This window comes from Eleginops maclovinus, chromosome 19, assembly GCF_036324505.1.
Source record: "Eleginops maclovinus isolate JMC-PN-2008 ecotype Puerto Natales chromosome 19, JC_Emac_rtc_rv5, whole genome shotgun sequence".
Lineage (NCBI taxonomy): Eukaryota > Metazoa > Chordata > Actinopteri > Perciformes > Eleginopidae > Eleginops > Eleginops maclovinus.
Window position 1 is genome coordinate 9951705 of NC_086367.1, and position 19954 is coordinate 9971658.

General features: G+C 39.8%; 1 protein-coding gene across 1 annotated transcript; it reads right to left on the minus strand.

Annotated features, from left to right (window-relative positions):
- Nucleotides 1-3436: 3436 nt before the first annotated feature.
- On the minus strand, nucleotides 3437-19861 carry LOC134881705 (CD109 antigen-like). The gene is made up of 31 exons (XM_063909227.1): nucleotides 19782-19861; nucleotides 19543-19693; nucleotides 19118-19351; nucleotides 18881-19003; nucleotides 18752-18791; nucleotides 17227-17308; nucleotides 17050-17155; nucleotides 16820-16916; nucleotides 16624-16733; nucleotides 16346-16541; nucleotides 15956-16059; nucleotides 15790-15852; nucleotides 14850-15020; nucleotides 14608-14760; nucleotides 12045-12117; nucleotides 11810-11891; nucleotides 11606-11723; nucleotides 11050-11163; nucleotides 10617-10835; nucleotides 10351-10492; nucleotides 9241-9417; nucleotides 8996-9077; nucleotides 8308-8539; nucleotides 8047-8218; nucleotides 7642-7832; nucleotides 6785-6940; nucleotides 6596-6661; nucleotides 5773-5912; nucleotides 5498-5654; nucleotides 4638-4740; nucleotides 3437-4544 (listed from the first exon to the last, which is right to left on the minus strand). The coding sequence occupies exons 1-31, from the start codon at nucleotides 19859-19861 to the stop codon at nucleotides 4342-4344; spliced, it is 4137 nt and encodes a 1378-aa protein (XP_063765297.1). The 3' UTR covers nucleotides 3437-4341.
- Nucleotides 19862-19954: the final 93 nt, after the last annotated feature.

Genomic DNA, 19954 nt, shown 5'->3' on the forward strand with positions numbered 1-19954 from the left:
AAACTAGGAGTGCACCCAAATGAGGGAAGTCACAGTGGCATTAGGAGTCAGGGTTTGCTCCCTTTGAGTGTGTGCAAGACCGGTAAAGTTTAGTCTGTCCTCTGGTGTAAATCATTCATTCTTTCACTCTCTCTTTCGCAAACACACACATACACAGAAATGTAACAGATCCCCAGAGTCCGACTAACTCACATTGATGCCAAGTGTGAGGCTGGATAAATGGAGTTCAGAGGTGGTGAGTCAAGAAAATATCTCAAGCTAGACAGAATCACTCACACTCCAAGAGCTGGTACCGTTGAAGCCTTTCCAATGATGCCCTTTTGTCACAATACAATTGGTTGTACGAAACATCACTGGACCTGGAAAAGAGTTGAAGTAGTTATTTAACCAAACAAAAGGAGACCTACAAGCGAGTCAATGGAAGTATCTGGGAATTCTGTGAGGAAGGGATGAACGGTTGTACCAAATTGTATGGCAATCAGCTTAATCATGGTTAGAACATTAAACTCAAAATCACAAAACCTCATGGTTGTGAGGAAAAGTCAGAGGAATACCAAAGTGGTTATTATTCTTTGTCTGTGCAATGTGAATCTCTGTTATATTTATGGCAATCAATCCAACAGTTTGTGAGATATTTCAGTTTCGAAGTAGTCGTCCAACCAACCCAATGCCTTCACTAGAGCAAATCACCCACTTACTTGAACATTAAGTAAACTGTTATCCTCTATTAACACAGTTGATCTCCAGAACATGCCAACCCAAAGTCACTGTAGTAGTTAAAACTGGCTCAAAGGTAACGCCAAACCATGATTTTCCTTAACCCTACTAAGCAGAATGGATACCTCATTAAATAAGTGCTCTTATTTTCAATCGCAACATTAACAGTCATGGTTTTAAACTCGTTCGACTTTTGCAATATGCAGATAGGTGCAGTTTGCCCTTATTGTAACCTTCTGAACAATAGGGATAACAACCAATAAAAGCCAACAACTGCAACTGATAACACTCGAAATGGATGTGAACATTTTGCATTTTTACATTTCCTCAGTACTATTCTAGATCTTGTTGGTGTGGTATTATGTCTCATTGGGCTTGTAGCAGCTTAGACTTAGTCAAAACTCATGCTAATAGAATGGTGACTCAAATAGGCAGACTTTTATACAAGCACTCAGACATCAACAGATCTAACATAATGTTTGGTGGTGACGAAGAGTGAATCAGATTATTCAAGTGTTGTGTTTTCTCCACCTGGGAGGATCAAACTACAGTGATGGAAGATAAGGGATGCTTCCCTCCAGCAGGATGACAGAGTGGACCTTCTGCCTGGCTATGTTCTTTGAGTCGGGAGTCCCCTCTCTGTCTGGGATGGATTCGTCTGTCTGGGCCGGCCTGTGCAGCGTCACCTGGGGGTTGTGTAAATACACACTCACTCTGGGTGGGACGGAAGCTCAAAGGGATTTTCCATGACTCCCCTCGGTGAATGGAGCGTGCCTTGCCAAGTACATGCATCATCGTCCTTCCCGATCGTGGCCGTTGAGGTAGCATCACCTGGGAGTTGGGAGTATTCACCTTAGATTTATCTTTGGTGCTTCTGGGAACCCTCGATTTCTGTCACGACACCGACAACATTGGGTTTCCATATGATGTGGTGGTTTGTTGTGATGGAGATTCTTTCCCACTGATGTCATCTGGAAGAGGGCCAGTGGGAGTAATTTAGTATCTCTGTTTTTGGAATAAATGTTGGAATATAGCATCAAACTTGCCAGAAGCGCTTCCTAATCACATTATCATACACAGGATACCTGAGGTTAGAAATGTAAACTACTGACTGTTATGCAACATCATAGCCATTGCTGAGTACTAATGCCAGGGTACTACTGACTTTGTCTTTTTGATCAGTGTGTCTCATAAAATGTGTTTTCTGATTTCGCTCAGTTACGCAATCGATCAACTTTTTAAGATTCACCTGCAACACCTGCTGTCAAAGTGCATTGCTTATTTTGGCAAAACCCTCACACTCCATCTTGCCTCCTGTCACAGTGAGTCCAAAGACAATACTGCATGTTTGTCTACTGTCTCTCAGCAGGAGATTCATCTAACAAATAACCCTCTGTTTCACTTTGTTTATCCGACCCGCATCTACTCAGTGTCAGGCCTGTTGCCAAACTGTTCCTCTCATAGCCACATTGACGTAAATATTAATAATGTCATTAGAGTTAATGGACCTTATTTATGGGTCGAGATCTCAACCCAACCTCGAGCTCCAGAAATATCTGAAGAAGTCGAGATGTGGTTCCTAAAAAAGCTTTACTTTGGAAGATGTTACAATTTGTTCTTCTTAATGTCATGTGGCTTTTTATGACTGGATGAAAAAGTGCTGAAAGATAGAAGCTCTTAAAAGACATTTTTCCTAAGAAATGCTTCCTTCAACTCATCTTCAACTCCTAATACTTTCCCCCTGAACTTAGCTTAGCTCTCCAGTTAAGGCCACCACAATAGGTGGTTGTCAACCTTCTGACATGGTAAACACATGACATCATAACCAGCAAATGCTTGTAATTGATGTCTGTTTTGGTAACCTGACCCCCAAAAAGGCCCTGGTTAGTAAGGGTCATTTCTTCGTGACCTTATGTGTGTGGTGGTTTCCCGCATGGACGCATATTTACACCGGAGCCATGGTCAGTTAAATAAAACAACACAATTATTTACATGCAATAAAGTTCTCAGCGCATTCAAGAAACAACTGACCTTTCTCAATTAATCCAACATTATCAACATGTTGTATTTAGTAGTTACATCAGAGTTATCATTTAATCTCAGACATGTTGAGTGCAGGCCAAAAGTATTTCCTGTTTGTGATTAGTATCAGTTTATAAGGTTTAAGAACTCACCTTAGCTTTGAAACTGCAGCTATTATGATAGCAAGCCTGTCATCTAGTGTTGGAGTTTGGCACTGCAACTCAGGGTTTATGAAACAAAGCACAAGAAAAATTGACAACAGACACTAAAGCAGTAAGCATTTATATAGCAACGGTAACTGTGGAGTCTTTATATTCCTCTTTTCTGGAGTGGTTTAAACTCTTGTGGGCTCCTAGTGTGTAAAGCAACATGCTTATATAAGGTCATGTCTTATTACAGCAGCATGTGAGCATGGTGGGGACTAGCATAGGAAAAAAAAGGCAAAAGAAAAGCTCTTTTCCTGTCACAGGTCTGTGGTCAATTAACTTTTACTGAAGCAGTACCATCATTTTAAAGTAGGGATTAGGCAAGGATTTTTTTGTAGTTGATCTGTTCACATGTTGGAATCAATTATTACATTTAAATGAAGCCAAAAGTTAAGCCCTAAATCTGTTTGTTTGTCTTGAGTGAATGCTTGCTTTTTGTGTAACAACTCGTAATCTCAACATCACGTCTGCATTTTGCTAATGAACAAAAAGCTTTATTGCCCCTTGAGGGAAATGTCTTTACCCAACATGCCCTGTACAACATCTTGCACATAAAACAGATATGCATTGCAATTAAAACATGAACATAATTCTTTCTTAAAGGGAAAACAAAAAGGTTCAGAGAGGTCAAAGATCATTTCCAGCTCCCATCACCGGAGCAGACCCTAATATCGCTTTACTTCTAAAGTTACAACCTGTCAGAGTAAAATGACAGAATATTTATCAGCAAACATGGTGTGAAACAAAATGAGATATGTCATGGACTTTGCACAGTAGGATGAAATCTTAAGGAATAACATTCATATTTCAAGAAGTGTCAGCGACGTCTAACCTGATTTCTCTCTCTGGTGATGACTTGCATGTGTGAGTTCTCTGTGCAGGTCAGCATGCATTCCTTTGGCTCAGAGTTTTCGTGACGTGGCAGAGTAAAATTGTCTCCAAATGATGTTTCACTCGCTTTGCTCTTCTTGGTGCCATATTTGTACCAAACTCAAGTTGCAGTGTTACATGTTAAACCATCAAAACAAAAAAGTACATTCAGGTTTCAGAATGAATATTATTGTAGCTTTTATGTCTTCAGACAGTTTAAAATGTTCTAAGTTTAGGTTTCTGGTACTGAGGAATGACTTGTTTTATTTGTTCTGCTGCCAACTGAACAAGAATTATCAATGAATGTTTTTATTCATGAAATCAAATAGAAAATGGCATTAGTAGAGAATCTATTCATAAACAGCAGAAGGCATGTGGGCGTAGCCAAAGAGGCCTCTAAATATTACAATCACTTGTCAAGGTATAATTATATTGGCAATACCAAATTTAAAAACATTTGAAATTGCATCCAGTGCATGTACCTGCTAACATTACATCACTACTTCTTACATAACATTTACTCTATTTAGACTCTAATAAAAAGAGCAGTGACACAGAGAAAAAGGCAAGGTATGCTGTAGTCATTGCTGCTTTTGGAGCTGGATAGCAGCGGGGAGGACATGGTGATGGTGATTCCTGGCCTACAGCGATCACAGTTTTCACCACAGTAGGAGCAGGCTTTCATGTTGTGCAGGTCATCTGAGTTGTATGTCTGGGATGCTCCTCTCGCTGTGATACAGAGGAAATAATAAAAATAGGATATTAAAATAATCTGTATCTGTGTTCATCACATGTAATTTATTTATCTGAAACTGTACTCACTTGGTTCAGAGTAGTCGTAAACCTTCACCATAGCGTCATGCACGCGGGCCACTTTGTATTTTCTGATGAGTGGTAGTATGATGCAAACCTCTGACTTGTTAAGCTGCAAGTGGGAAGAAACATAAGAAATCTTTATTCCTTTTAAACTAAAGAAGCGAATGGTGGACAGTCAGTGTGAAAAATAACATCTTAAGCCACCTAACAGAAGCAAATGTCTTTTAGGCCAGGTCAGCATAACTTAGCTTTACCCACTTTAGCCATATTGCCCCTGTGTTGAGGATATCACATTAGTACTGATATCCTGTAGCAAGACTGCCTATTTTAGTTCAATTCTGGGTTCTACAGTAGCCCTCATGGGATTTCTCCTTAAAAAATGTCAACATTTCCTGACACATTAAATTGTACTTAACAAGAAACAATGGTCCTTTGCTGACTGTTGAATTTCCCCACAGGGATTAATAAAGGTACATCTTATCTTATCTTACCCTGTGGAAACGGAGGTCACCTTGTTACAAGCATTTCATTCCATGAATTAATCAAATTGAAGAAAAATAAAGCGCTTTAAGACACCATAATACATAATGTTGGAGGATCAATTTATCGATTTAATAATAAAAAAGGTTCCTAAAAAAACAGTTTGGGGTACTCCAAAAAATGTCTATTGAGCTACACATTTCAATAGTAATGAAAAATAATTAAAAGATTTATACATTCTTTTTTCCTTTTCCGAAAATGATTGTATAAAAAAGTGGAGAAGAAATATGTCATTCGAGGTAAAATTGTTGCAGTTCAGGTTTGACAAAATAAGGTTTGCCCCAACTAAACTTTTCGAGTCTGAAACGACAACAGGAAACACTTACTGAATCTAGATAGAAGCTGACTTTCTCAGGCAGTATGTCCACCTTTCTGATGAGCTCTGTTGGGGCAGCAGCTCCAGGAGAGAGACTGAAACCACTGAGCATGCCCACTTCCAAAATCACCATGCCAGTATGAGACACCACCACACTGTTCTTTAATCTATAGGAGACCGAAGCAAAGGAAGTTCTGATGATTATTTAACCGGACATTTGACATGGTTCACAACATTACCCAAAACATATGGGAGAAATACACTTATTTGCATATTTTATCTTACCTCGTACATATGGATAACATCAGGTGATCGTGGTCTATTTCATCAGTAACGTCAACATCTAATGTGAAAGCCTCCTCCTGTTTGTCATGCTGGAGGATCTGTGAAAAAACTTTGCTGTCCAGGTTGTAAAATATGTTCATCTGGAAGGATTCAGGGAGATGTTCAAAATATTTAGATTTAGTGGCACAGAGCTAGAGCTTGCAGTACTGCCTGATGCTCCAGCAAGATATTATATAAATCTGTAACGTAGAAGTTAAAATGCCTCAAGGTTAAAAAAATAGTATCTGTTATAGAAATCTGCACATTCCACAAAGCAAAAATGAAATAAAGATTTAATCTCTGTTTGTTTTGAAGAAAGGATATGTGGACGGAAAAGATGACAACAGGTTCTACAGTTATATAAACATAGAGAAAACATTAACCTTTCACCAACGTCTTCCTGTGTCTGATCTGGAGTCACTGAACGCAGACAGGACTTCCAGCTACAGTATGTGTTCCAGATGTTAATTGCTGGGAGTCCATTATTATGTTACATTTGCATGTGGCTGCTTGGTTTGGTATTTACAATGCAGCATATTGTGCTGCGAAGCTGAATGGTGCCCAGCTGCTGTGTTCAATTTATTTTAGTCATGCTTTATTTTTTATGTTGAATATGTTTGAGCTATGAAAACATTCCTGCAATGTGGGGGGTTGTTAGGAGATGTGGCGATAAATGTTACTTGAGCATTGATGGTAGGACACATTTTTTATATAAAAGCTGCAAAATCTGCAGGCTACTTTAATAAGTGTGATGGAATGAATGAGTAAGATTTTAAAACTGTACCTGAAATACTGCAAATCCTCTTCCTTCCATGTATATATTTAGGTTTATATCTGTATCAGTATTGATCTAAGGTAAAAGCAGGCGTACAAAGAATGAAGTGGAGTTAATACACTATCATACAAAACATCCAATGCATCAAATCATATATAAATTGGACCGTAAACATGGTATTACACGTAGATCTATTACCTCTCGGCTCTGATAGGTCAGATAGGTGTAGGAGTTGATGCTGAAGAGTGATGAAAACTGAGACTCTGGGGCGGTTATGTTGAGCCTGAGGTCGATGGCGTTGGCACCACTGAAGGCAGCGTAACACGCCAGAGCCTCGAGGGCAACTACTGTGTCCTGAGGAAGAAAAAGAGTAACAGCCAAAAACTAAATGAATCTGGATTACATCAAATAAGGTTTTTATTTGGTGCAGAATAAACGGATATTGTTTGAAAAGGCTCACACTGTGATACATTGCTTCTTCCCAATTCATTTCCATTTGTAATTAGGAATCTCCTCGAGGTTTCAGTCCAGAAAAAATGACAGTGGAGTACAACTAGACAATCCCCAAAAACTCAAGGCACATCAGACCAAACTGTCCGTCTCCAATTAGGGTTGGGCAATATGGATTATAACAGCTATCACGATATGTTTGACCAAATATCCGTTATCAGTATGCGAGTTGGCCATCAGTGCTTTCAATATCATTCTTTTTTTTAGAATTTGATTTTTGATAATCATCAGTAATTGGGAACTACAGTACAGACTACCTTGATGAAGGCAAATCAAAAAAAGAGAAATTAACATCACTTTAAAAGCAACAGCCTTTAAAACCAGGAAACTGGACACCAATGTCATTTATGTTTAGACGATATCAAAATTTGACACAATATCTAGTCTCATATCACAATATCGATATAATATTTATCCAATCTGCCCACACGCAACAGCAAGCTAAACATCACTTTCAGCAGCTCAACTAGGGAGAAGTTGAATTTGTAACAGATATATGATGTTGCAACATGTTGACACAAAGTTGTAAACAAGTCTCTTTTTACCTGTGTTGTCCTGTAGCCTCCTAGGTGGTTTCTCTGCTTTGCTAACCATATCAAGAGTTGAATGGCCTCCACGAAGCTGCCGCGCTTATAAAGAGCAAGGAGCACATAAGAGGCCATCTCGATCTGTGCTGAGCTCGGCTTCAAGTTATGTGGCTCCAGGCTAGCAGAGGAGGTCCACATCATGACTCCAGCTTTGTAAGAAAATGACAATCTTCAGAGTCAATTTAAGAAATATCCTTGAAACCTTTAGTGGTTTTTTTTTTTGCTGCTGTTGTTCTTCTTGAGAATAATCTAGATTTTAGGAACTTTAAGAACCACAAACATTTGAGTGTAATCTCACATGCATCTCACAACGCAGTAAATACTCATAAATGGTCACGAAAGACCACTTCTTTAGTTAATTACCTTTGTAATCAGCTCTGCTGCTGACTTTATCCAGGGCAGGTTCGGCTGCAGGACTATTGGCCAGAGCTAAAGCATAGGCCGTCAGACACAGGCTGTAGTTACTGATCCCTCCGCTGGCCGCTTTGTTCTCCAGGTAGCTCTGGGCCAAGGACAGATTCCCTGGGTACATATCCTTCACACACATGAACCAGACAAAACATTATTGTTGTCAACTGACTCATATTGTAACTACCTCTAATGAAATTCATTCCTTTAACTCACCGCATAGCTGTCGTCCTCCAGCAGTGCCATCATTACAAAGGCAGTGAGTGCCACCTGACCATTATCCAGTGCTTCCTGCATCTCCGTGTGGATTACCTTGCCCACCTCCCTGAACTCTCCTTGGGGTCCCTGGTGTTTCAAGAGCCAAGTCACGGCCCTGGTCAGGACACTCTGGTCTACCTGCATGTAGGGCCTAGCCTGGAGGAAGCACTTCAGCACAAAGGCCGTCAACCTGGGGAAACACGACAGGAGAGGGAACAGTAGAGGCAGAGAAATGAAAGCATGTTCCACCCTCTAACCAACACAAATGATCTTTGACTGAAATAAACTGATTTAAATCTAACACTTCTGCCCCGTTTGATCAGCTAATTTTCACTAAAAATATGCAATTAATAAATACTTCCTAGTTGCTGAGTGCGATGAAAAGTTGGCATTCGGGCAGTATAGAACTTTAACCTCTGCAATTTGGTCCAGGCTAAAATAGTTCTTTGGGGAAGAAATGAAAAAGACTCATTCTCAGTGCTGCCAGAGTAGTACAGACACTGTGCCTCTGCCAAAAGAACAGCAGACTGAAATTATTTTGAGCAGCATGCAGGATAATAAATGATACAATTATAGATGTGTGTGTAATTGCTGATCTCATCAACAATTGGCAATTGTGTTTGGGTCTCTCTATTTGGTGACCTACCATATGCTACCGGAGGTGTCGCTGGCTCCGAAAGGACTGAATGAACCATCCTCTCGTTGGTAGGACAGTTGTTTCTGATATACTACAGCAAGAAAAAGAAAGGAGGACGTTTGCAACTTAATTTAACAAAGCATCATTGAAAAATACGTTACTAGATTTAAGGAGAAAATTAAGTTACTTTAGCCATAGACTTTGCGGTATACATTACATTAATTAATTCAGAGACCAGTGTGAAGGCTGGTTACCTTCCAACATGTAGCCCAGAGCCCTGCTCCTGATCTCTACATCGTCCTGGATTGATTTGTCCAGGTACTGGAGAACATAGATATTTGGAGCAAAGTGGATCATGTTCTGCTCCCCATTACCAAGAGGCATCTGAAGCAGAGAGCCCAAGTTCCTGATAGAAAAGCCCAAGATGTCTCCTGTGTAAAGCAATAAAGGAAGGAATAGGTGGGTTTAACTGTCACACATAATGTTGTTGACTGAACAGAACGAAAGTGGAACATTGTTTTTAATGTAACATTTAAAAAAAAAAAACATTTTTCCCCTTTCACTTAACAGTGACAAAGGTCCGGATACCAAAAGCAAACCATGGACCAAATTTACCGGACCAAATTACGCTCATACAATCATTCTTATGACATCCAACCCCATGCAGTGCAGGAACAGTTAAGGCAACTAAACTACTTGGTTAGGATAAGGAAAAGATCTCGATTTAGGTTAAAATAACCATGACAAGCTTTACTTAAGCGAGTCAACATTTACTTGTAGTTTCATAAGGGACACAGTGAGTGCGTTCCTGCCTATTCAAAGGTTAAATGTCCTGGATCGTGGTTATGTTGGTTATATACAAATTATAGTGCATTATTGCTTGTGTTTAAGTATGAACAATGTACCACTAACCCTAACCCAAGTACTTTTAGGAAATAATAAAGTCAAACATAATGAAAGAATAAAGATGAATCACCATCACAGGCAGAAAGCTACACCAGACACAAAAAAAATCATACAGCTCACTATCACAACAGGAACAGAAAACCACACATTTGGCTCCAACTGAGGCAAAAACTGAGGCCTGCTTTTCTACCATGACAAATGCCCAACATCCCTCAACCTGAATGGAGCCAAGCCAAACAGCCTGACAGATGTTCAGGATCTGCCCGCCATAAAGATTCCTGTTGGATGTCCATTTTCCGACATTCAGTACCTAAATTTTTTCAGGACATAAACCCCAACTCATCATCTGAACGCAAAGGGCACATATTATTCAGGGCTAATGACTAAAAGTAAATATAAAGAGCATTCAGACGGAACTGCCACTGGCAGAGCAGGGAGGAAGAAAATCGTAGACATACCAACCAATGCCACATGGGCCCTCTGGCTGCCCGGTACCACATCTGGTGGAAAGGAGAAGGAGATGGATGTAGAGCTGTTGAACTTCAACGGTTCTACCTCCAGGAACAGAGTCTCTGAGAAGGACTGTTCAACTCCCTCAGGCTGCGGGAACATGAACAAAATCCACTCTTATCATAGGATTAGCAGTATGCCAAGTAGCATTCTTAGATATTACTGCAAAATCACATTCATATGGTTATGAGTCGATGTTTCCATCATACCGCACCTTCACAAGCACTCTCCAAACAAGGCTGTCTGAAGCCTCCGCAGATACGGCGTCTACAGATATTTCTATCTCACCTAGAGCCACAGGCCTTATGGGAAACAGAGCTGAAGCAGACACATGACTACCTAAGGTGAGTTTCTGGGCATTTACCACCGACACATCCCCTTTGTCTGCCAAAACAAACTCGTAGGCCTCACTGGTTGCTAGCAGCAGAATGACCTGTAGAGAGAAAAAGGGAACAAAGCATTCATTTAAAACAAGGAATGTAATATTTACTGTGTGCCATAAATGACAGGGATAGATTATTGGAGGATATTAATACAAAATCAGTTAGGGAGTGTGTTGGAGTTGTATCTTAAGAGATAAGTAATACTTTAAAGGTGAGATGATTTATCAGTCCTATATAAGCAAAATTATTTCTAAAATGTCATACCTGTATGTCGTAATCTAAGTGGTTGATGATGTTCACCTCCAGCACAATTTCCTCTCTTCTGATGAGGTATGATGGGACATCCAAAGACAAGGAGAAATCTTTGGACACGGTCAACTGCATAAAAAAACATAAATCAAATCCAAATTAACTTCAGCTCTCTGCAGTGGACACGACAGGTTAGGGAACAGGGCTCAGCAGGGTGACAGCACCATATGAAAAATGTATTTCACATTTAATCCTGGCCAGAATAATTGTAATATTATCCGGATAATCATCAAAGTATGCTTGAAACTCTTGAAATGGCATTTAAACAAACTGGAATCACCTAACCTTATATTTAGTTAGTTTTTTGTATTTTAAGTGGGCAAGTTCCCAGAGTGACACCAAGGTGAAGGACTAAATTATAAAATCACTTCCCAGGTGTCCTTTTCTGTACAGTGAAAGAAGCTCAACATCCGTTTTGCAAGAGAAAATGAACAGATTTGTGTTAAACATAAACCCCAAATAGATCATCACTGCTACAGCCAGAAGGGGCTCACAGTTCGCATTTCGTCACCTTTTGTGGCACAGGAGTGAAGCCCAAACCCAGGCTGTCTGAAATCACCAGTGCAGCAGCTCTCAAAGACGTGACACCATCTGGCACAGTTATTTTCTCACTTTTTATTGGTTGGTCACTGAAAAACATTACAAAATAATATGATATTTTGACAATACAGATGACTCATTTTAATAACCAGCGAATGAACCGTTCAGCACTCACCTGATAATTGTGTTGAACCAAAGCAGGGATTCACTGGCATCCATCCAACGGCTCCAAAACCTCTCTACCACTTGGGCATCTCCTGAACAATAACATGGAAAAGGTATGAAAAGAATGAAGATTAAATGCAGAAGTAGAATTTGAGGTACTCCAATATTCTAAATGGCCACAAGAGGGAATCTAAAACAAGTGACATATATTCAAAGGAATCTCACTGTGTTATTTATGATCATACCATTTTCCGGTCCATCAGGCTGCTTTTTCTTATAAAGTCTGGCATTGGTTAACATCCTAATATTACAATCCTGCTGTGAAAAGACACAAGATATTTCAAATATTTGTATTTTGCATAAGTGAATTAAATAGAAATTGACAAAGATAAAATAAATATATACAGTGGGGCAAAAAAGTATTTAGTCAGCCACCAATTGTGCAAGTTCTCCCATTTAAAAAGATGAGAGAGGCCTGTCATTTTTATCATAGGTATACCTCAACTATGAGAGACAAAATGAGAAAAAAAAATCCAGAAAATCACATTGTAGGATTTTTAAAGAATTTGTTTTCAAATTATTGTGGAAAATAAGTATTTGGTCAATAACAAAAGTTCATCTCAATACTTTGTTATATACCCTTTGTTGGCAATGACAGAGGTCAAACGTTTTCTGTAAGTCTTCACAAGGTTTATTACACCCTGTTGCTGGTATTTTGGCCCATTCCTCCATGCAGATCTCCTCTAAAGCAGTGATGTTTTGGGGCTGTCGCTGGGCAACACAGACTTTCAACTCCCTCCAAAGATTTTCTATGGGGTTGAGATCTGGAGACTGGCTAGGCCACTCCAGGACCTTGAAATGCTTCTTACGAAGCCACTCCTTCATTGCCCTGGCGGTGTGTTTGGGATCATTGTCATGCTGAAAGACCCAGCCACGCTTCATCTTCAGTGCCCTTGCTGATGGAAGGAGGTTTTCACTCAAAATCTCACGATACATGGCCCCATTCATTCTTTCCTTTACACGGATCAGTCGTCCTGGTCCCTTTGCAGAAAAACAGCCCCAAAGCATGATGTTTCCCCCCCCATGCTTCACAGTAGGTATGGTGTTCTTTGGATGCAACTCTGCATTCTTTCTCCTCCAAACACGATGAGTTGAGTTTTTACCAAAAAGTTCTATTTTGGTTTCATCTGACCATATGACATTCTCCCAATCCTCTTCTGGATCATCCAAATGCCCTCTAGCAAACTTCAGACGGGCCTAGACATGTACTGGCTTAAGCAGGGGGACACGTCTGGAACTGCAGGATTTAAGTCCCTGGCGGCGTAGTGTGTTACTGATGGTAGCCTCTGTTACTTTGGTCCCAGCTCTCTGCAGGTCATTCACTAGGTCCCCCCGTGTGGTTCTGGGATTTTTGCTCACCGTTCTTGTGATCATTTTGACCCCACGGGGTGAGATCTTGCGTGGAGCCCCAGATCGAGGGAGATTAGCAGTGGTCTTGTATCTCTTCCATTTTCTAATAATTGCTCCCACAGTTGATTTCTTCACACCAAGCTGCTTACCTATTGCAGATTCAGTTTTCCCAGCCTGGTGCAGGTCTACAATTTTGTCTCTGGTCTCCTTTGACAGCTCTTTGGTCTTGGCCATAGTGGAGTTTGGAGTATGACTGTTTGAGGTTGTGGACAGGTGTCTTTTATACTGATAACGAGTTCAAAAAGGTGCCATTAATACAGGTAACGAGTGGAGGACAGAGGAGCCTCTTAAAGAAGAAGTTACAGGTCTGTGAGAGCCAGAAATCTTGCTTGTTTGTAGGTGACCAAATACTTATTTTACCGAGGAATTTACCAATTAATTCATTAAAAATCCTACAATGTGATTTCCTGGATTTTTTTTTCTCATTTTGTCTCTCATAGTTGAAGTGTACCTATGATGAAAATGACAGGCCTCTCTCATCTTTTTAAATAGGAGAACTTGCACAATTGGTGGCTGACTAAATACTTTTTTGCCCCACTGTATACATAGTTCTTATCTTCCAAAACCTCGCCTGTTCGCCTGTCAAATACACCAAAAAGATGACATAGCTAATAGAAATACAGCTGTAATTAATTGTTGGATGTAATCCTGCATGAAAGTTTGCATTTAGAAGTTCACCAACAGACCATACATCATAAGTTTAACAGCAATATAGGTCAGGTAGTGTGAGGTGTAAAATAGTCTCCTCTCAATGCCTAAGGAGATCCTGCCAAAACAAGCCTAGTCTAACCGGAAACATATACGGAGCTTTGGCAATGTGTAAAGGTAAAATTAAGATGGCCCACTGTGGCTGTGGCTTTGGTTTTCTCCATCTTGCCACTATCAATAACCTTTAGGTCCTGCAGCCAAAACACTAAAGTTACCACAGTCACCTCACAACAAAGCACACGGATTGGTTACATCCAGACCAACCGGTTCAGTGTTCTCACACTGAATGATCATACAATATCTAACTGGGAGAGTTTGTCTCGGGAAGTGACAGGGAGGACTTGTGCTTTCTAATAAAAGTGTGAAAGGGACACAAGAGAAATGAAGCAAATCTGACAGCATCTAAACAGGTGACTCTCTAAAAGAGGTTCACAGGAATTTGAGTTTAAGAGATGATATTTTGCTTTGCTCTGAAGATATGGTTCATTTGCCCAATTTAAAATACACAACAGATCAGAGATAGCAGTATATGTACTAAGAGGCAGAATCCCATTAGGCTCGTTAGAAACCTTTACCTGCATTTATAGAAAACATTTTTACTTTTTTGAAAACCCCTACAGGTTGTCATACCTTCTCCACTTTTAAGTCCAGGTCAGCCTGCGGACCACCGTCATGCTCCCCTATCACCACGATTCCTACCTGGGATCTCGTTTCAAGAGCATTCACGGTGAGCCATACCTGCTCCCCTGGCTGGGCTTTATTAATGTTCCAGCTAAGAGATACCTGAGGGAAGCAGACACACAAACAATCACAGGCACATCTGGAAATATTGAGCAGCTATTAGAAAAAATGGGATGGAAAACTTCAAGTACATCGTTGTGTTTGTTGATGGGTATGTGCGCTGTGTCGCTGGCGACCTCTCCATCAGAAAGGATGCAGTAGACAGTGACGCAGGCCTCTGGGGACCAGGACAATGTCGGGGTCAGAGAAAAAGAGGAGGAATTCTTTGTTCCAGCGGACACCACCTGACCTCTAGAACTCACCTGGAAGTTCAACAGTTAAAGCATTAGTTTTTTGCATAAGTCATTCAAATGTGGGTGAAATATTTAATCATAGTGATAACAAAGGAAAACATTTTTCTGCCTTAGTGGTGATTGATTGAACGTGAAAAACTAATTCAAACACATCTACAAATGCCAGGAGATCGAGTAAATTTGGTTGGAAGAGTGGCAAGTCATGGTCAAATCCAAATAAAAATCTGCTCTATACTCAACAGCAGTGTGGGAGTTGGGTTGGTAAGGTTAAAAGTAGTATTGAGAAGTCTCTTGTTTCTCTGTAAAAAATCTACTGGGGTCTAAAAACAGCAGCAACAACAAAAACTGGTATTAAAGGAATGGAGCTAATTTTATTTTTTATTTAACCTTTATTTAACCAGGTAAAAGACCCATTGAGATCGTGATCTCATTTTCAAGGGTGACCTGGCCAAGAACGCAGCAGCACACGTCATCAACATACAAGATACAAATACATTACAATAAATAGGGCCACAAGTGAATAAAATAACAACAAAGTGCAAGAGCAAAGGATAAATACAGTTTATGATGGAAAAGCTGAATGTTTTCTCCTGGGATTTGGAGAGATTAATCACCTTCACTGCAAACAACACTATGATACTATCATGTAGTTATATAAGTTCTACGGCAATGTTTCTGAAATGTTCCTAATTAGACATGAAATATGTCATTATTGAAGAACTGAAAAAAAAAACAGGTTATGTTATTCACTGATTATTGTATATATTATAACACATACCAAAAAGTGAAGCCCAGTAGGTTTTAATGTGCTCTTCACTTGTAGCAGAAGAGGCAATCCAATCTGGAAATTAAACAAGTTGTGAGGATTACGTCGTTGTTGCATAATTAACAACATCATTTATGCCTGTTTTACAGTATTTTGCTAAATATATGTTTAGAGTTACCTGCGCAGGTGTGGTGCTGACCGGTGAGATCTGAATATATGAGCCACTAGGAGAGGGCTGGTTCTTGTACACAGTCAGAGTCTCTTCACTGGATTGAATTTTGCCTTGATATGAACACAAAATACAAAAATAACTCCTTGGCCAACATTAAATAATGTTTCTGTGTTTCCAATGGATCTTTTCCCCCCTTAAATTGAGCAAGTAAATCTGTTTTAGAATCTTAGGATGTTTGCTTATACTCTTGTTAAGGTTACAGGTCATGGGGTCATTTTCTAGGTGGCATGCATGTGTGTAATCCTTCTGTACCGAAACTACTCATCTTACAAACGAAACTGCAGAACACTGCTTCTCCCGGGGCACAAACATTCCAGATTCTGTTAATCAAAATACTCACCTGAATAAAAAGCATGTCTACTTGATCCTGTAATTCAAACTGAATGTGGATGTTCCCATCCTCAGGGACTGGCAGAGTCAGAGTTGTAGGTACAGCGTTCCCTGTGTTTGTACTCTGAGTGACTTCAATCACAGCGGAAGGTTTTAGATCCTGTGAGCTGAGCGGATTTCTGTCATACCTGGAGATCCTTAGCTGTGGAGTAAAAGCAGAGCACGTAGTTAGCAACAGTTTAAAAATAGATGTCAAATTAACAGAATGATAATAATACACTCACTTTTGCAGAGAAGTGTAGAGATGGCTTTAGTGTAGATGGAAAATCATGGAATGTTAACTGGAACATCTTCGTCATGATGTCAACTTCAACTGTTTTGTTCACTTTAAATCCTTGGGTCACAAGAGGGGATATAAGAAAATTATTAGTAGATGCTAATGAGATGCTTACATCAACAATGTTTGAAAATATATCTCACCTTTAGGGATGTCAGTAACAAAGGCATCAACTCTGACACGACCGCTAATGCCTTGAAGCTTTTCTTTGCCAAAGACAAACTGGGTTGAACCATAAAGCTGAAAAACAAATTCAGGAGTTAATCAATGCTGTTTATGATGCAGGCACGTTCTCTGTAAATACTAGCCGAAAGCACAGAGTCTACTTCTAGTGTCATCTAAGGAATGAGCTACAGGGACAGTGAAACCTCACCAATTTAGTTTGTGTCACAGTCTCTGTATATGCTGTATTGTGCACATCAGACGCCATAGAGACTGAGATGGTCAGTGTTCCCCGTACAGGCTGTCCACTGGGGTAACTAGAGGAAAAGTTAAATATGCATATGTATAAATGTGAGATAACTGCTTTGCTTGAGCTAATTGAACTCACAGTGCTCTCACTGATCCTGAGATGTCATCTCCAACGAGGATCTGTAAAGGTGTCTTGAAGAGCATTTCAAAGTGAGGAGGGTCTGCAACAGAAGGAAGGAAAATCACGCGAGGGACACTAATCAGGGTGTTCATAATGACAATGCTAACAAGATGATATTTAAAAGGTACGTTGTCTATGTTCATCATCCTCATAAACATGTTAGCATGATGATAATCTCGTTAGTTTAGCAGGTATTAAGTTACTAAGACTTGATTTACCATTTTCAAAGCCTTAAGTTTGCATTTTGGCCAAAGCCATCTTGATCGTAATTGGGCAAGAGGGGAACGCTATGAGGATATGCTGGTATTCAAATCGTAGTATCACAAATTAGCCACACCCTAAAGCAGGGGTGTCCAAACTACGGCCCGGGGGCCAAATGCGGCCCGCAGGCCATTTTGAATCGGCCCTCTGCAAATTCTAAAATTCTAATGCAATATGGCCAACTAATTAAACTTTTGCTTGTCTTATATTGTACTTCTCAAATATAGATGTTAATATATATTAATGAGCCCAATTTTCAAATAAATTCAGTCATTTAGAATTTAAAACATTTTCTAACAAATCTTAGTTGATAAAAAAAAGCCCAATAACTTATTTCTATAACAAGCTTGAAATTGAACCTTCATATTTACTCTTATTATCAACAATCTGAGGCTTCTGTTTTAAGGTATGAGCTGCCAACAAAATAAATGAAACCCTAAAGACGATGTAGGCAGTTTTGTTCTGAACGTGTTTTCAAGTATTGCGCATTATTCACCTACATTTGATTTGTTTTGCTAACTTATAACTTAACTTATGAGACAATATTCACCTCTATAAATGGCCCAGCTCTCCGTATATTTTTCTGTATGTGGCTTTCGGTGAAAAAAGATTGGATACCCCTGCCCTAAAGCTTCTTTAGGGCAGGGGTATCCAATAAATAATAGATAAATAATAGATAAAGGCTTCTTTATCGTCTTTTTTAATCCAGAAGGAACCATAATGTACGAAAGCAACCTCATGTTGTTCAGAAGAAGGCTTGAAACAAGGGATTGAGACCATACATTCATAGAGAAAACGTTTACTTAGGTATTAATAGAACAAGTAGAATCATATTCTTATAGACTTCTATACAATATGACTTCATTTTGCAACCAGTGGACTTGCCAAATGCTAAAAAAAAAGTATTATATGAATAAGAGTTTTGACCTGATAGTGACATAAGAGGAAAGGTCAGCTGATCTATTCAGAATGTATGACCTATGGTCCTTAAATAACTATATTACATGTCATGGAAATCCTTCTAGTTGTTGAGATATTTCAGTATCAATTTACAATGTTTTAATCCATTGGTCCAAAGGAAGGTCATGGGATAAACTAAATCAGGAGGATTCATCCTCTGGGGACAATGAATGCGTCAAGCAACCAACCACAAACATGGCAGTAAAAGAATAACAATTATAAGAAAAAGAAGAAGAAGAAGAAGACGAAGAAGATATATTACCATAATGCTCCACAATGAATGCTTTCTCATCAATCACACCCTGTAGGAAAGAGAATGGGATTTTACCTAACTATTAAACTGCATTCTGCACAAGGTAAATACTGTAAATGTACTTCATTTCAATCCTACATTCACTGCAGCTGTGATTGTCCAATGTCCATGAAGAGACGTTGGGGATAAACTGAATTCCCGCAACACAATCCCCAGATTCCCTGTGGACTCCCACTGGTAGACAACATTCTCCGTGGGATCCTGAGCGTGACAAAAGAACGTCAGTCAAACTTTCCAACAAAACACAATACCCAGCAAAAAATCCATTCAGCTCCTCTGGCTTTGTTCTTTCACACAGAAGACAGAGAGGCCTACCTGTATAGAGATATCCACTCTGCCTTTGTAGGGATGGTTATTCAACTGTACAGAAACAACTCTGACTCTGACGGTGTCGCCTGGTTGGTAGCACGATTTGTCGGTTTGAATAACGGAGGAGACGTTCCTCGGGTTGAATGTGACGGTGGTGGTGTTGGTGAAAATTAGATTATCCTCTTTGTATCCCCTTACCGTCAAGTTTAAGAGGGAATTCGGGGAAGTAGATTCATGAATCTAGAGAGATAGTACAAGCAATTTTAGACACATGGTCATTCATTTCTTATTGAGAAAAAGAACTGAGAGGAGGCAAATCATACTCACAGGAGGGAGTGTGAGGACTCTGGTCAAACCTTAAAAACAGAATGATACTTTAGCTTTCTAAATCAACCCTTAACTTACAACCTGAACTGTAACAGCAGTTTCACCTCCTTGAAGTCCTCTGTTTTGGTGAATACCATGCTGCCATGTTTGACCTCAACCATCACCCGGCCAGGGAAGTCAGCCAGGACGGTGACAGCCAGCGGAGTTGGGGTCCCAGCATGCAACACCTCCGGAACCGAGATCAGAAACAATGTCCTAGTAGAAAGAGGAAGAATGGATTTTGCTTGATTGGTGGAAAAAGTTGCTTTATGAAAAAAGAATATGATCTAACCATATCTCTTACCTCCGTGAATCCTGAGTTGAACCAGGCACAGGAAAAAACACAACTCCTGAAAACACAACTAGAGTCCAGATCACATCCATGCTTCTTGTCCCTGTTTCGCAAGTCATCCTACTTCTGCTTCAGACACCTTACTGACAATGACCACTTTGTAAAGACACTGTTTACAAAACCAC

What these genes read in the sequence shown, in the direction of transcription:
- LOC134881705 (XM_063909227.1), bottom strand. Translation starts at nt 19,861, where the DNA reads ATGGATGTGATCTGGACTCTAGTTGTGTTTTCAGGAGTTGTGTTTTTT. An exon ending in TGACCTATCAGAGCCGAGAG is followed by an intron (nt 6,662 to 6,784) that starts GTAATAGATCTA and finishes CTTTTACCTTAG; the next exon opens with ATCAATACTGATACAGATAT. An exon ending in TTACGACTACTCTGAACCAA is followed by an intron (nt 4,545 to 4,637) that starts GTGAGTACAGTT and finishes TCTGTATCACAG; the next exon opens with CGAGAGGAGCATCCCAGACA.